This window comes from Mus caroli, unplaced genomic scaffold (assembly GCF_978045245.1).
Source record: "Mus caroli unplaced genomic scaffold, Mus_caroli_1 scaffold_8, whole genome shotgun sequence".
Lineage (NCBI taxonomy): Eukaryota > Metazoa > Chordata > Mammalia > Rodentia > Muridae > Mus > Mus caroli.
In genome coordinates, this window is record NW_028227263.1 from 20,080,970 (window position 1) to 20,096,703 (window position 15,734).

Genomic DNA, 15,734 nt, shown 5'->3' on the forward strand with positions numbered 1-15,734 from the left:
GGCTCTGGCCAGCAGGGTGGATCCAGTCTCTGATTGTGGATGTGTTTGGATCCTAGAAAGGAGTTTTGTTTTTCCTTTCTTTCCTTTCTTTTCTGAAATAGATAAGAACCTGGGCTGGAGGTAGAGCTCCATGGAGTTAAGTCTTAGAGCTGTGTACAGCAGGTATGGTGGAATTCCACCTGTGATTCCAGCATGCAGAAGGTAAAGCAGGAGGATCAAGGCTTCAGGATCATTGTTGGCTATGTATCGAGCTCAAGCTTGCCCAGGAGACCCTATCTCAACAGAAAGGCAAAAACCTGCTTGTCAGGACAACTGTAGGACAGGCATGGTGGTGCTGGCTTGTAATCCTCGTATTCAGGAAGCTGAGGCAGGAGCAGTCCAGGCTGCAGAGAATTAAGAAGAAAACGGCTGCACTTGTGAGAGACAGGACTGAGTAACCTTCCCTGTTCTTCCTTCCGGTCTCTTTGGGGACTTGGCAGAAGATGCCAGGTGCGTGTTATTGCTGAAGCTGAGTTGGAGTTTTTAATATATGCATTTTCCTCCCTAGATATGAAGAAATTGACTTGGAAACTGGAATTTTGGAGTCCAGGAGGGACCCAGTCACTCTGGAGGATGTCTACCCCATTCACATGATCTTAGAGAACAAGGATGGCATCCAGGGCTCCTGCCGATACTTTAAGGAGAGAAAGGACATCACCAGTAGCATCAGGAGCAAGTGCTTGCAGCCTCGATGTACAATGGTAGAAGCCTTCAGCAGGTAATTCTTGGAGGAGACACCAGGTTCTCTGTGTCCCTCTTCCCCTCCCTTTTACTTCTGCTTCCTGGAGATCTGACTCCTGTCTGACACTGTAACTTTTGAGATCCCAGTCAGCAAGCCCTTAATCCCTGAGATGAAGCATTGCCCCTGAGCTTCCTGTATTTTTGTTTTTCTTCCTGATCCTCCTCAGCTTTTTGGTGAGTTCCCTGTTCCTCCCACCCTGTCAAGTGTTAGCTGTCCCCAGGTGTCTCATGTAGTGTTTCAGTTATGAGCCCCTCATATGTCCTGGTGGTTGTTTTCCTCCATCTCAAACCTGCTTCTCCCTCTCATCTTTGTCCTGGTCAGAGGCATTCTCATGAACCAGGCTGTTAAGTCAGAAACTTAGGTCTCTTCCTAGGCTGCCTCTCTCTGAGATGTCTACACTCAGTTGTCAGTCATGTCCTGCTGACATATCTTTCTAAATTTGTCTCCAGTAATGCAGAAGTCTCTTCACCATACTGGTATGGTCTCTCCTCTACCTCGTATAACGACTGGAGGTTTTCCTGAGATGGAGATGTGATGGATGCATGGTCTTTGAGTTGCTCACAGCCAGGGTTTTGAACAGGCCACATGTCATCCTCAGGCAAACTTTGCCCAGACTGAAGTTGTATTTATTTTAGAGATGACTTCATTGCTAGCATCTAGAAACATGGATTTCCAGTAGCTCTTAAAAAACCCACACAAGTTATCTTTATGAAAGACTGGTTCTTACAAGCAGCATAGGGCACAGTTTCCTTCAGGTAAGCTGGGTACCAGCCACTCATTTTCCACACCAGTGATCTTGTTCTCATTTGCCACCTGTTCTGTTCACTATGGCCCAGCGGCCCCTTGTGTCCTTGTCCCTGCCTGACAAGCTCTCCCACTTAGCCACCCTCAAGGGGTTGTTTTCCCTGTACTTCAGGTGGAACCTGTCAGGCCCCCTTGTTTCTGAAGGGAAAGGTGGGTGCTGTTGTGTGTGCTTAGAATGTTCTGCCCTCACCCCAGCATCTATCCCAGCTTTATCCACACCCCTCATTAAGTGTCTTGGCTGCCCAGGCACCATCAGTTAGTTAACTGTGGTCTGGTGAGAAAAGTGTGACACGGTGAACAGTTAAGGGCATTTGGGTCTCCAAAATTAGACCATTTGCAGCAAGGCCATTGAATTGTGCCAAAGTCACTTCACATGTTTGTTGGCAGCATTCTTCCTTTACCAGGAGACCATCAGCTTCCCACTGGTAGAGTCTCTTCTCTGTGCTCCACACTGAACTTCTCAAGTCACACAGGTGCTTGGCAGAGTTAGTACATGTAGTTTACTTCTCCTGTTAGGCCATCCTACCTGGGTTAGAAGTTGAGGCTTCAAATTGAGAGTTTCCGGCCATGCTGACCTTGTGAGCCTCTCTTAGCTGTCTGGTTGCTGCCATTTCACACCAGCCATGCCACCTCTGGTATCTTCCAGAGCTAGCCTGCCCTGTCAATGGGCAGGGCCTGCTTTCTTGCCCTTCACCTTCCCGCCCGCCTCCCTGCTGGCTCCAGAGGTTTCCATGGTGTGCTCCCACTGCTGACCACTGATGCTTTTGCCGAAGCTTTCTGCCCAGAGCTATTCTGTCTGGAGTTAGATCCCATGATGTGCTTGTTCATTTTTTGGCTTTTCCCTTATGAACTTTTTAAAGGTAGATTATTGTTTTTTACTTATTTGTCCTGGCAACATATACTCTGTTCAGCATCTGTTCACCAAAATGATGGCCACAGTCACAAAATAATGTGCAGTATCAGGAGTCATGGGACCAGTGGCTGGGCAATCTTAATGCAGATGAAATTGGGAGCATCCAGGATGGTATGGCAGTCAGTCCTCAACACAGCTGCTGGCCTGATGATAATAAAGGGTAGGAATTGACAGGAGGACAAGATTGAATAAGAAACAAGCTTGTTCTTGTGTTTGCAGTCATTTACCCAGCTGGCCTCTTGTAGTTTCTCTTAGTAGGCCTGTTTTCAGCGGGAAAAGGCTTAGGTCTAAGTCTTTCAGGATGGACTGTATATATAGACTTGGCACATGCTATACCACACATGTTACAAAGACAACCTCTTTCCTGTTGTTTGCTTGGAGAAACAGAATCATCTAGTAGGTGCAAGAGCATAGAAAACCGTGACTAAGCAAAGAGTACTTGGGCTGCTGAGACCTCAGGACCAGATGTTAGGAAACAGCAGAACAGAAAGGAGCCAAAGTGGCTTCAGAGGAGAGGGATGAAAAGCCATGCCTCTGTAAATCCTTGGTGTCACTTTCATCCGGAAGAGGGCAGTCCTCCAGTTCAGTCACTTGGAGCCGAGCAGTGAGTGAGGGCTGGGTCTCTCTGAGGCTGGGCCAAAGTGTGAACAAAGCAGCTCAGAACACAGGTGTAGGCCAGGCATGGAGAAGTGAGGGTTGGCTGTAGTGTGATGATACACAGTGTGTTAGCTGCCTTTGTCACTGCTGGGATAGAGGACCTTGCAGAAAACAGCTTAGCAAGAATTTATTTTGTCTCTTGGTTTAAGAGGGTACAGCTTGTGCCTCATGTTCAGGAATGCATTGTAGGAGTATGAGGCTGTGCACATCTGGACAAATCATGAGACAGATAGATGCTGGTGCTCAACTGGCTTTCTCCTTGTTTCTTTTTATTCAGGATGCCTGGGGGATGGTACAGCCCACAGTGTTCAGGGCAAGTCTTCTCCACTTAGTTAATCCCCTAGAAAAAGCCCTCATAGACACTTTCAAAGGTGTGTTTCAGTAATGTTCTAGCTACTAACTAACCCTGTCAAATTAACACTTGCAATTAAAAATTAAACATTACACATACTATGGACCCAGACATCCCAGCACAGAAAATCATACTCTTTAAAAAAATAACTCTAAAGTATGTACACACACACACAAAGCTGGTGTTGGTGGAGATCAAAAGAGGACATCACATACCCTGGAGTTTCAAGAGGATGCTGAGAACTCAAAGCTCAGATCTTCTGTGAGAGCAGCAAGGGCTTTTAACCATTGAGTTGTTTCTCCAGCCCCTAAAGTACTCTACTTGAGACTGCAACTTCACCAGTGGTCTCCTTCCTTTTCAGAGATTCTGAGTGTGTCGTGTGTGCCAGCTTAAGTCTGTGACCTCTGTCCTCAGCATTCTAGTGCATCTGAGGCTACAACTTCACCAGTGGCCTCTCTAGGCCTCTTTTTAAGGAGACTCTAGCTCTGCCACAGTACAAAGCCTCAGCTGCTCTTCATGACCTCCTCATGCCTTCTAAACCAATACCACGTGGAAGACTCTTAGACGTTGATGTCAGCTTCCAGCTTGGGATGCAGCCTTGGCCCCCTCTGGACTGCTTCTTCTGTGTGTTTGCTCTGAAAAGAACTCCCCAAAAGATTTTGCCTGAGTGATGTTGGTCTCTTACTTAAAATCATAGCTTATTCTCAGCACCAGTTAACCAGCATCTGTTGTCCTGGTAAACCAAAGGTTTTACTTCCACAGACTCCTAATCCAAATATCATACGAATGGCCTCAATAATCTTGGCTTCCCTATGAAATTCACAAGTCAGGCCTCCATTGGCTGGATTGCTATTTGCCTTGTCTTCCAGGTTCCCACAGCAACTCATTAAACTCAGAGCACTCAAGGGCTATTCTGCCCACAGCTCTAAAATCCTCCATTTTCCTCAAAACAGTCCAAGGCATAGCAGCTTCATGGTCAAGTTCATCTCAACAATGCCCTCTTCCTGATACCAACGTCTGTCCTAGTTTGTTTCTCTGCTGTGTTTACACCCGGTGAACAAGGTCACAACTTGCCTCCAGTGACAGTACTTAAGGAGACAGACAGTATTACAAAGGCTGTTGCCAAGAGTACTAAGTACTCTGAAGAATCTGGGTGTGGTTGGGATGGGATTAACATCTTCTGGAAGCCCTGACAGTTCTGATACAGTTCTGACAGCTGAACTGAGATCTGACTCTGGGATCAGGAATTATCTAAAGTCCATGAGAACCACAGCCAAGCAGTAACTGTGAAGCTATGTAAAGATGGAGGCCCTTGTAGATAGAAGGCAGACTATTGAAAGATGTGCATAGTCAATTCTATGATGGTGAGGTGTATGAATGTATCTTGGTGTGTTGAGCCAGGAAGAAAGCATAGCCTTATCTGTCAGCTTATAGCAGTTCTGACTCTGAACTTGTGAAGCAGAACTGGGGTTCTGTGAATGTCTCAGAAGTCGCTGAAATGACTGGTTCTTGTGCCTTGGTTTCCTTACTTACTGATTCTGCATTGCATTGTGGCTTGCAGGTGGGGTAAGAAGCTCATCATTGTGGCTTCCCAGGACATGCGATACCGGGCCTTGATAGGCCTAGAGGGGGATCCTGATCTGAAGCTTCCTGATTTCTCCTACTGCATTCTGGAGCGCTTAGGTCGATCCAGGTGGCAAGGAGAGCTGCAGCGAGACCTTCACACCACTGCTTTCAAGTAAGAGCTAGGCTAGTGTCGCCACTTTAATTTACACAGCCGTTTTTACTACACTCTAAATGCAAAGGCCTGCTGCTTTGTCTTCCCCAAAGCACGGCTTTTTGTTTCAGGCCATTGCCTTTTCTCTTAAAGCTATCAGGCTAAGCAGTGTGTATGCTTGTATTCATGTACAAGTGAGAAACTACATTGTAAGGATAAAGCTGCCAGTAAAAGTGAAGTAGCCACTCTCTTCTCCTGCAGGGTTGATGCTGGGAAGCTTCATTATCACAGGAAAATTTTGAACAAGAATGGGCTCATTACCATGCAGTCACATGTGATCCGATTACCTACTGGAGCCCAGCAACACTCCATCCTCCTACTCCTTAACCGGTTTCATGTGGACAGGTATGGCTGGGAGAAAACACTTAGTTACTTTTCTGTTGTAGAGGCCAAAAGCTAAAGCTTTTTTAAAAGATATTTTATATTTGTTTCTGATGAAAGTATATTCTGCTCATTTAGAAATCCTAGCAATTATACAAAAAGGAAAAATACTACCCAATGATAGGAACTGTTAATTAACATTTTGTTGAAGAGTGAAGGAAATTTGAAGTAAACCTAATTTGATAGGGTACAGTGGCAAAGTTGTTGAATTTTTGTCAATCTCAGATTGAATGTATTTCAGTCATACAGTCTAATAATTATCCTATATGGTCACACAGTGAGGTTATAAGAAATGGTCAAAAGATGGAAAGGTGCCATTTTAGCTGGGTATCATAGTCTCACTGGTATAGAGTGCTGGTGAAAACAAATACATTGTCTTAGGGTTTCTATTGCTGTGAAGAGGCACCATGACTACAACAACTCTTATAAAGGAAAATATTTTGGGAAGGCTGACTTACAGTTCAAAGGTTTAGTTTATTATTGTCGTGGCAGGAAAACAGCAATATGTAGCCAGTCCTGGAGAAGGAGCCAAGAGTACTACATCTTAATCTGCAGTCAGCAGAAGGAGACTTACTGATTAGACTTGAGCATATAGGAGATCTGAAAGCCACCTCCACCATGACACACTTCCTCCAACCAGGCCACACCTTTTCCAACAAGGCATACCTTGTATTGCCACTCCCTAACATATGAGTCTATAAGGGTCACCTATCCAAACCACCACACATGTTCCCTTCTAAGGACCAGAGAATCTGGGAGTGAGCAAACATGTTTTTTTCTCATTCTTCTTTACAGTTGGAATGAGTAATTAACCTAGGAAAGGGTTGTACTGCCTGCCTAGTCTTTATAAGAAAAGTGAAAGCCAGGATGGGTAATAGCCAAGCAGGTACAGGACCTAGAAAAGCATCCCTAAGTTGCATAAGCTTCAAATGCTTAGGTTTGGTCGCCAGTACTCTGTGGTAGAGGTGGGCAGTACCAAGAGGCATTTGGAAAGCAGGAAAACAGACACATCCCTAGACCATAACTGATTCTCCTCTAGCTGATTGTCAGAACCCTGCTTTTTCCCTTCCTTGGCTAGATGCACTCTAGAGAGGCAAGTGTGTACTCCAGAGTAAGTGTAACTTCAGATTTTAACGCTCACTGCAGTACGTGTGACTTGACATAAGGTAGATACCGGGTGCAGACTATAGACTAGGCATCCAGTAAAATTCATGCCTGTATTCCTGTCAGACATCTGTTATTCTGCGTGCCTTCACACCTGTACACTGTCAGAATGTATGTCACAAGTCCACCTTGCCAACTCTACCATCTCAACCTGTGTTTTGGAGAGAATCGTGTTTTACAAGTTTTACATTTTAATGGCTCATACTGTATATTAGTGAAGTAAGTATATTGCCAAACTGTGACTGGCCTAGCTAGCATGGTGGCACATACCTGTTATCCTAGTACTTGAAAGGCTAAGGCATGAAGATCCTGAATTTGATGCCAGCTTGGATACAGAGTAAGACTGTCTCAAAAACCAAAACAGCAACAAAGACCTACTCAAGCAGAGGCCTGCGACTTACCAGGAGCCTAGATAGCAGAAGGGTTGGAGAGGATGCATAGGGCAGCATTTGAGCCACAGGAGAGAGTGCCGAGGGTATGTCAGCGCCTCTGTTTTACCTTTACGTCTTTCTTGGGCAGAGTGCCTGTACCTCTAACCTGCTATTTCCTCTTGTGTAAAGTGGCCATGACAGTGCTTCCCAAGTGCCAGAGCCAAGGGCAGTACCTATCTCTTCTTTATTCTTGTCCTCACTGGGGTACCATGCATGTGTTTTCTCTTCCTCTTAGACAAGGAGTCAAGCCATGCTGCCTCACACCCTTCCACAGACACAGGCTACATGGGCATTAGCTTCCTTGGAAGCCATTATCTCAGAAACATTTATCATGATACACCAGCTTCATGCTACAAAGGAAGTGGGCTTCGATCGGGTCAGTCACACCAGGGAAGCCAGGAGTAGAAATAGGAGAGGGCTTGGCGGAGTGAAGGGAGTGCAGCAGACATACAAAGGCTTCGAGCCTTAGACCTGGGTTTTGGAAAGCCTTCATCATGTCGGCACGCCACTCTTGGCCAAGTGTCACCTAAGGCAGAACTTGAGAGGCCCCTAACCTTTAAAGTGCTATTAAAAAGTGAGGCCGTTAGAGATCGTTGCATTGATGTGTCTGCCCTAGAGTCTGGTTTGTACACTGTTACCATAACTTTGGACATGAATTGTCATCTCTAAAGATCAGGTGGTCTTCAGTGCTAGACTCCAGCAGGTAACTGGCTGGTGTTTCTTGCAGGAGGAGCAAGTATGACATCCTCATGGAAAAGCTATCTATGATGCTGAGCACACGGAGCAACCAGATTGAGACTCTGGGCAAGCTGAGAGAGGAACTGGTAAGTTTTTGAGGCAGGGCCCAGGTGAGCAGCTGCAAGCTGCATCTAACCTAGAGAGGTTAGAAAGGGATTCACTGAAGACTTGCAGCCCGATCCAGAGCCCAGCAAATGACCTTGTCTTTTCTTTTTTATTTTTGTAGTGCTAAGAATGGAGTTGAACATTAAAACCTCATGCCTACTAAGCATTTTACCACTGAGCTATATCCCCAGCCCTGGCCTTTTCTTCTTCACAGTGAAAAAATGCTGTTTTTCATTGAGATTCTTACCCTTGACTGACTTCATTCCCTCTGGGGTTTGCTCTCAGACCCACTGTCAGAGTTCATGGGGGATGATAAAAATTTGACATTTAGATTTTCTTTCATCATGAGACTTGTAATTTTACTCCTAATGGTTTTATGCTGAAGTAACAGGGAGGAAAAAACAATCGCTGACCTGCTCCGTCTCAGGCCCAGGAGTAGCAGCTATGAGGGGGTTAGTGTGAGAGGAAGCAAGCTCACGGTGACCCTGCTGCTGGCTGCCAGGGATAGTTCTCAGTGGAATGTTAGCCAAGAGCCAGTGTTAGACAGGGAGAAGAGACTGACCACCCTGGATGCTAAACCATGAAGCTGGAAGCTGCACATCAGAATTTGGGCAGTAATTAGTTCCTGAAGGTCTCTGATTACACCTAGCAGAACAGTCAGCAAGAGTCACCTGTGGTGTGCTAGTCTTTGATTTCATTGTGGACAGGAAGGCCTCTTCCTGTCATAAGAACCATTGCTTCCCTATCTCGGGCAGTAAACTGGCCTGGTGGTTTTGTTTTTTCACCTTGAGATTTCAGATAGAAGTTTATCTATGAGAGTTTAGGCAGGCCTGGCCCCACTGATACTCATGATGGCAACCAGCTGGAAGTGACCAGCTCCATCAAGTCCCTCAGCTTCCTGTTACCTCCCAGATCCTGGCAGAATCAATGCCTTTGCTGTCCCGAATACACTGAAGTTTGGGATAGAAGTGTATTTCTCTGTCTCAGTTGATCAAAAAATGGGAAATAAAAAAAAAAAAAAAAGTAGAAAAAACCTTTCAGGAGACTTAAATAGAAGTGAGGAAAGTTGCTACAGGCTGAAGAAAGCCAATGTCTGCCCCTTTGTTCTTTTATGTTCTCTGTTTCTGTGTATTCTCTAGGAACTGGGACACTGCTGAACCCCTCCTTGAGGAACAGGAAGTGATAGTCTTGTTCAAGTTAGCACTGCTACGGCCCCACTGGTCTAGAACATTGTATCTTTGAGCACATGGCTCAGTGAGTGTTTTGAGTTAGAACTGGATCAAGGTGGCAGAAGTGGGTGAAGATGGCAGGTGGTCCTGTCATCAGGAGGGCTAGAGGATGAATGCACAGTGGGAGATGATGTAGCCCTAGACTGCTTACACCTGACAGCAATTCACAGAAGAGATAGGGCTCTTAGAAGCTAGCGGTGATTGTGTGTAGTGGTGGGTGAAGGGTGACAAAAGGGTTTTTAATGGCCTGGCTTAGACTAGAAGTCTAAGACTTAAGAGTCTAGAAGCCTTGGGTAGTACCTGTTTCAGTGGCTGCATGGAGAAGCCCAGGAAGAACCAGTGGTAGCATGAGGCACTAAGAGAAGGAGAGCATAGGCTGGGTCCTGGCCTGCAGGCCACCACTGCACTTTGAATTTGAGATGTATTTAGAAAGTGACACAATGGTGAGTGGTGACCCAGCCGGGATGTAAGAGGACTGACAGAATGTCTGAAGATACAACTCAGGCTTTTAGTTTGAGTGGCTGACCCTCAGGTAGACTAGAATGTGACAGCAGGTTAGGCTCTGGGATTCATGCTGGACTGCTGTGTGTTCTGTGAGCCAAGGGCAGAGTGTGGGTGAGGAGGGGCACTCTGTGGCCCGAGCCTGAGATTTATGGAGCAGAAAGGCTTTCTGGGTGTTCTCTAGAGATGTCTAGTCTGCAGCTGGCAGTAGATTCCAAGGAGAGCCAACCACACTAGCCTGTAGCTGAAGTGGGTGCTGGTCTTGTCGGGGCTTCTGCTGTTCTCTCTGCTGGACAGAATGTGTAGGTCCCCTGAAGGCATTCCACATCATCTTCCCTCATTCTGGATGTTCCAGAGCTCAGCACCATATGCTTGGGGTAGGACTTGATGGATGGGTTTCCAAAGGCTCTTTCTAGCTGACAGGCTCAGCTAAATTAACAAAAGGCCCCGTGTATAAACCTTCCTGTTTGAAGGAGCCAGATGGGATTCATCTGGGTTTCTTGGATAACCATATGTTCTGTAGCCAAACGGTGAAAGTGCTGGCTCCTTTGAGTGGGCTGCAGATTGTGCTGAGACTCACAGGCATTTGCTGTCTCTGCCCCAAGCAGTCCCAAGACTCAGAGCAGCGCTGAATAATGAGTGCCTTCTCTTCACCAGTTCATACTTTGCTTGCCCATGGGTTGTACAGCCAGGTGGCAACAAAAGCTAGTAGTAGATTGGCTGGGGGCAGGACATTTTATGCAGTATAGATTTTAAAACTTTGTTGTCAACAGCATCAGAGAAGAGTGACATACGTGTGACAGATAGCAGACAGCAGCTGACCTTCACTTGTGCTGTTCAAGGGTCTGCCAGGGAATGTATAGACCTATAACCCCCTGAGGACCACATGCCCTGCTAGCTACAGAGGTGTTTGATCATGTCTCCCTGGCTGGTGCCTGAGAAGCTGCATCAAATGACAACTTGCTGAAGTTGGTCTCTCATTTATTGTGAGAGTCTTGCTCTGGCTTGGTGGCAAATACCTTTACCTACTGACCCTTCTCTCTGACTCCTTAGGTGACTTTTATTTATTTATTTTTCTCCACTGCCTTTGGGAAGACTCTGTTAATGAATCATGCATACACTTGGATTTTAAAAGCAGTATGGGGAAGTCTTGGTGGACAGTCTCCTCTTAGCTCTGCCCCTACCAGTCTTACTCTACCCTATCTACTGTTGCAGGGTCTCTCAGCACATCTCTTTTCCCTCTTTGTAGTCACAGCAGGGTGTCTGTGCTGCTCCAGACTTTGTTCAGCTCCTGGAGTGCAGCTTGGCAGTCTCATTAGTACCTGTGGCATTTCTTCAGTTACTGTCAGTTGGTAATTGACATCCTGGAAACTAGTGTTTCTGCAGTGCTGGGATTCCCCAGTGCCTTAACTTAGCAGTACCCGTGGGCTTATGTTTTGCAGGGGCTGTGTGAAAGGACATTCAAGCGTCTGTACCAGTACATGCTGAATGCTGGGCTGGCCAAGGTGGTGTCCCTTCCCTTGCAGGAGATTCACCCTGAGTGTGGTCCCTGTAAGACCAAGAAAGGTAAGAGCAGAACCTTGTGGCCAACTGGCTCTCCTTGTTGTCATTTTCTCTGCTCACATTCTGCCTTGAAGTGTGAAGATTACACTCCATTCAGTTCCTTACTGCTCAGTGCCTTCCATCTAAAAAGGATCCGAGAAGTGTGCCCCGAATTCTAGTGGACTCCTCTGCAAGGGTGTCCTCTAGCAGCCTGCCCTCTTCTTTGTGCTTTCATTCTTTCCTTTTTTGGTACTAGGGACTGAACCTAGAGTGTTGTGCTTTCTGGGTCAAGGGCTCTAATGCTGAGCTGTTTACCAAGCCCTGTTTGAAATACAGTTGTGTCACACAACCATAAGAGTGTGTTTCAGAGATGGACAGCACAGCATGCACTCTCACATAGATAACGAGGGTCAGACACTCAGGGTGGCTTCTTGGTGTAATCCAAAGATAGCACAAAGTGTACACGATTGGCTGGATATACAGGCATAGTGCTTACAATAATAAACATTTTCTTCAAGTAGGAGGAATATGTTCTAAAATTATCATGGTACTCTGTAAACCAGTAACAGAATAGTTGATTATCGAGCATTATGTACTGTCTGTCCCTGTGCCGTGCTTTTGCCTCAAATGCAGGAGAAATCATTACACTGTCACAGCAAAGGGTCATTGATTGAGAGAGGTTTTTAACTTCTTTATAACTATGATACTGCTGCTGTGTGTGCAGCACACATGACTGCTCTGCATCTTATAGCCTCTGTAGCCCTACAAGGTTGATCTTAGCATCAACATCTGACCTATAAGAAAGCTCAGAGATGCTAATAGAGTTAAAGGGATGGCTTTGTGGGCAAAGGGTTTGCTGAACAAGCATAAGATCTGAGTTTCGGTCCCCCAGAACCCAGGTAAGAAGCCGAGTATGTCGGAGAGCACCTGTAATCATGGTGCTGTGGGGAGTAGGGATTGTGAGCTGAAGATAAGTGGATCCCTGAGGCTTGCTGGCCAGTTTTAAAAAATGAAGGAGAGGTATAGAAGGATTTTAATCCAACAGCACAACTACTCTGGCTGTAATACAGACATACCCTTAGCATACACCTTAATTCCTCTCTCTATAATACAGACACTCCCTTAGCACACACCTTTAACCCCAGTGAAGGTAAAGTTAGTTTATAGAAGGAAGCATCCATGCCTGAAAGTGACGTCTCCTGAGGCTACTGAGGAGAGTAGTGTAGGGAAAAAAAGGAAGCAGTTTTACTGGGACAGTTAATAGAGGTCGCAGAGAGAGAACAAGCTAGACACTGGTGAAGACAAAAGGAGCCAGAGAATGAGAAGGAGCCAGAGATTAGAACATGTTGCCAAAGTTAGTAAGAGCCAAGCAGATCAATTCAGGAGAGGCCAAGAAAGAGAAGCCAGATTGAATCAGTCAATTTGGAAAGCCTTTGAGTCAGAACAACTGAGTTGAACCAGCCAGCCAGAGTTCAGAAAGAACAAGAAAGGGTGAGCTCATTCAGCCCCACGTCTCAGAGGATGAGAACATTGTAGACCGAGATAAGATTGGAAGAAGGTTAGGCCTAGGTTAGCAGACTCTGGAGATAGCAGTTAAATCAGGTGAATAAAAGAGACTTTACATCAAATGCAATTGACAAGGGTTTAATACAGACTTCTGACCTCATGCACGCATACCTACACAGACATTAGCACACCTTGCACACACACAAAGTTTGGACAGTCGATATTCCACAGTTATAGACTGTAAAGAAGCTTAAGACAGAGGCTGGAACAATGGCTTAGCGCTTAAGAACACCAACTGCTCCTCCAGATGGACCAAGGTTCAATTCCCTACACCCCCTATTAGAGCTCACAACCATCTGGAGCCTCATTCCAAGGGAATCTAATGCCTTTGAGAGTATTATATCCACAGAAACACGTGCAGACAAAATACCAAACACATAAAAATTTACAAAAAGAAACTTCCACAGGACAGGCAGTTTATAGCACCATAGCAACTTCCTTTAAGCCTTTTTTATTCTTGCCCTGTGCCTCTTGCTTGACAAAATCTTTGTAAAATCTGAAAGTTGGAGCTTTCAGTAGATTAGGATGGTGGAAGATAAATGTTTTTCTCTAAATGCTACTGTAATGGTAATAGAGACATCACATGGGGTAAGCCAAGAACAGCAGCTCTCAGCAACACTTGGTGAGCAGACTGGGAGAGAGCTAAGTACCTACGAAGGGTGGGTAACTAGAAGCTGACACCTGAACTGGAAATGAAAGATTCCAGGTGCCTTTGAAAGGACAAATACAGATGGGGCAGAGATTGGAGGAGCTGACACTCTGCATGAGAAACATCACACTTCGCCTCCCTTCTGTATGCAACGTGTCAGGAGCCTAGAGGGTTTCTAGATGCGTGAACATCCTGGGACAAGATGGAGTGCTAGCAGTGGAGGATGTGTGGCTATCCAGAGGTGTGATTCCCAGCAGCTGCTGGTTCCTTTGGCTGTCTCGTGGTCCATCACATTTGATGACGTTCTTCCACGGTTTCCTAGACTTTCTCCAATATAGCCACATGCTGCGGGCAAGACCAGAGGAAAGGAATATGGACTGGGAGTGCTTATCTGTGCTGGTTTAGTCAAGGTTCAGGATCTCTAGCCATAGCTTCCGGAACAGCAGAGGGACTAGAGCCTAAGACATGGGTCTTCCCTGAGCTAGGCATGCCCTATACTACTGAGCTCCACTCTACCCCGTCTGATACCTAAAAGCAAATGTCAGCTCTTAGAACTGTCCAGCCTCTAGAACACGGGCAACCAGAATTAAAAGACCTGGGACTGGAGACTCCTGTTCTGAAAAGTGACCAGTTGAAGGCAAAGGCCTTTCCAGACTGAACGTTGGGGTTTTCCAGCTAAGGAAAGCAGCTCATCGTCTTTCTAACACATCGGACCCGGGTGCTGCAGCTTTTCCCTCTCACCTCCTCTGAAGCACTGACCTCTCAAGCAACCACATTGTTGAGGCAAATGAAGCTCTTGAAAAGTAGACACAAACTCAGTTCTCAAAAGGAGTGGATGTTTCTGAAAGCAGAGCAGGAAGCTGTGAAGACAAAGGAAGGAAAAAGGATCTTAGTTCAGTGGCACGGGAGAGAGTAGGAGAAGGTGCACAGAAAGGTCTCAAGAAAGTGGAATGCCAAGTTGAAACTAGAAAGGGCTCGGGGTGGGGTGGGGTGAGTCCCATGTTTCCTGAAGGGGATACATGGACTGCTGTGCTGCTGGTACCGTCTCCTTCCACTGGGCTCTTAACAGTTCCGTCACTCTGTAGCAGCACAGACAGACAGCCGGGCCTTTAACAGTGGGCCTTTGGGGACACTTCCAAACCATAGCACAGAGAACAGGACAGAGAGAAACAAAGGAACTGTCATGTTTCTAGTAGAGTGAACAAAAATCCACACTAAGATCCAATACTGGAGGGTTTCTCCAGTATTGGTTGAAGGGGAACCCTGACAAGATGAGACAGATGCAGGATGGGAGGGCTCAGGAGGTCAGAGTATTGTAGTATTCTGGGCTGTTGCAGGTAAGGTGTTAAAAATAACAGAGCTTTCAGTGAGGAGACACTAAGGAAGAGTCTGTATTGCTATGCAGGCCACTGTGGCCAGGGTTTTCTTCCAGGCTGAGGGTCCTGCAAATTCAAAGTAACCACTTGACACTAACAGATACTAACTGGGCTTTTGAAGTCAGGCAGTCCTAGCTTAGGACTTCCTGGTGGGGAGTTAAAGCCTTCAGGAAGTTACTTGACCTGTCTCAGCTTCTTCCCCCAGTCAGCTTACTACCTTCTAAGGTGCTGTGGTGCTCATGTGGGATGGTGGGCTCTGAGTAGGGCCAGAGGCGCATAGCAGGTAGGCTAGACCTAAAGGGGCTTTTTAAAATTTGTTTTAGACAGTTTTACTCTATAGCCCTTGCTGGCCTAGAACTCATCAGGATCTAGAAGTGTTGGAATTAAAGGCAAGTATCACCACACCTGGCTAGATGTGTGTTTTGTTTGGTCTGCAGTATTGGTTTTCATTGAGTGTGTTTCTGGAATTTACAACAGGTTGGGTTTTTTGAGTTTTTTGTTTTTGTTTTTGTTTTTAAACCTGGGAAGTCTTATGTGCAAAGAGAATATAGTAGTACATTTCCTTCATGACAGTTGACTGGCAGGTGGAGCCTACCTTCCCATTCCCCTCTTACCAGTGACACCTGCCTGCTGCTACATAACATGCAGTCTGTTTCCCTCAGTGTTTCATCACCTTCAAACTGTGTCTGTCCACAGGGAATCTCCGTAGGCCTGGCCTGGGAGGACTTCTCAGGACGGTCAGCATGACTCAGAACACAGGCAGTGATA

General features: G+C 46.1%; 1 protein-coding gene across 1 annotated transcript in view; it reads left to right on the forward strand.

Annotated features, from left to right (window-relative positions):
• Positions 1-15,734, forward strand: part of Gtf3c1 (general transcription factor IIIC subunit 1) — a 66,266-nt gene that overhangs the window by 3,170 nt on the left and 47,362 nt on the right. Inside the window, exons 2-6 of the mRNA XM_021166027.2 lie at positions 548-757; positions 5,069-5,245; positions 5,486-5,629; positions 7,988-8,084; positions 11,276-11,399. Of these exons, the coding sequence (XP_021021686.1) occupies positions 548-757; positions 5,069-5,245; positions 5,486-5,629; positions 7,988-8,084; positions 11,276-11,399 (752 nt within the window). The remainder of the gene's footprint in view (positions 1-547; positions 758-5,068; positions 5,246-5,485; positions 5,630-7,987; positions 8,085-11,275; positions 11,400-15,734) is intronic.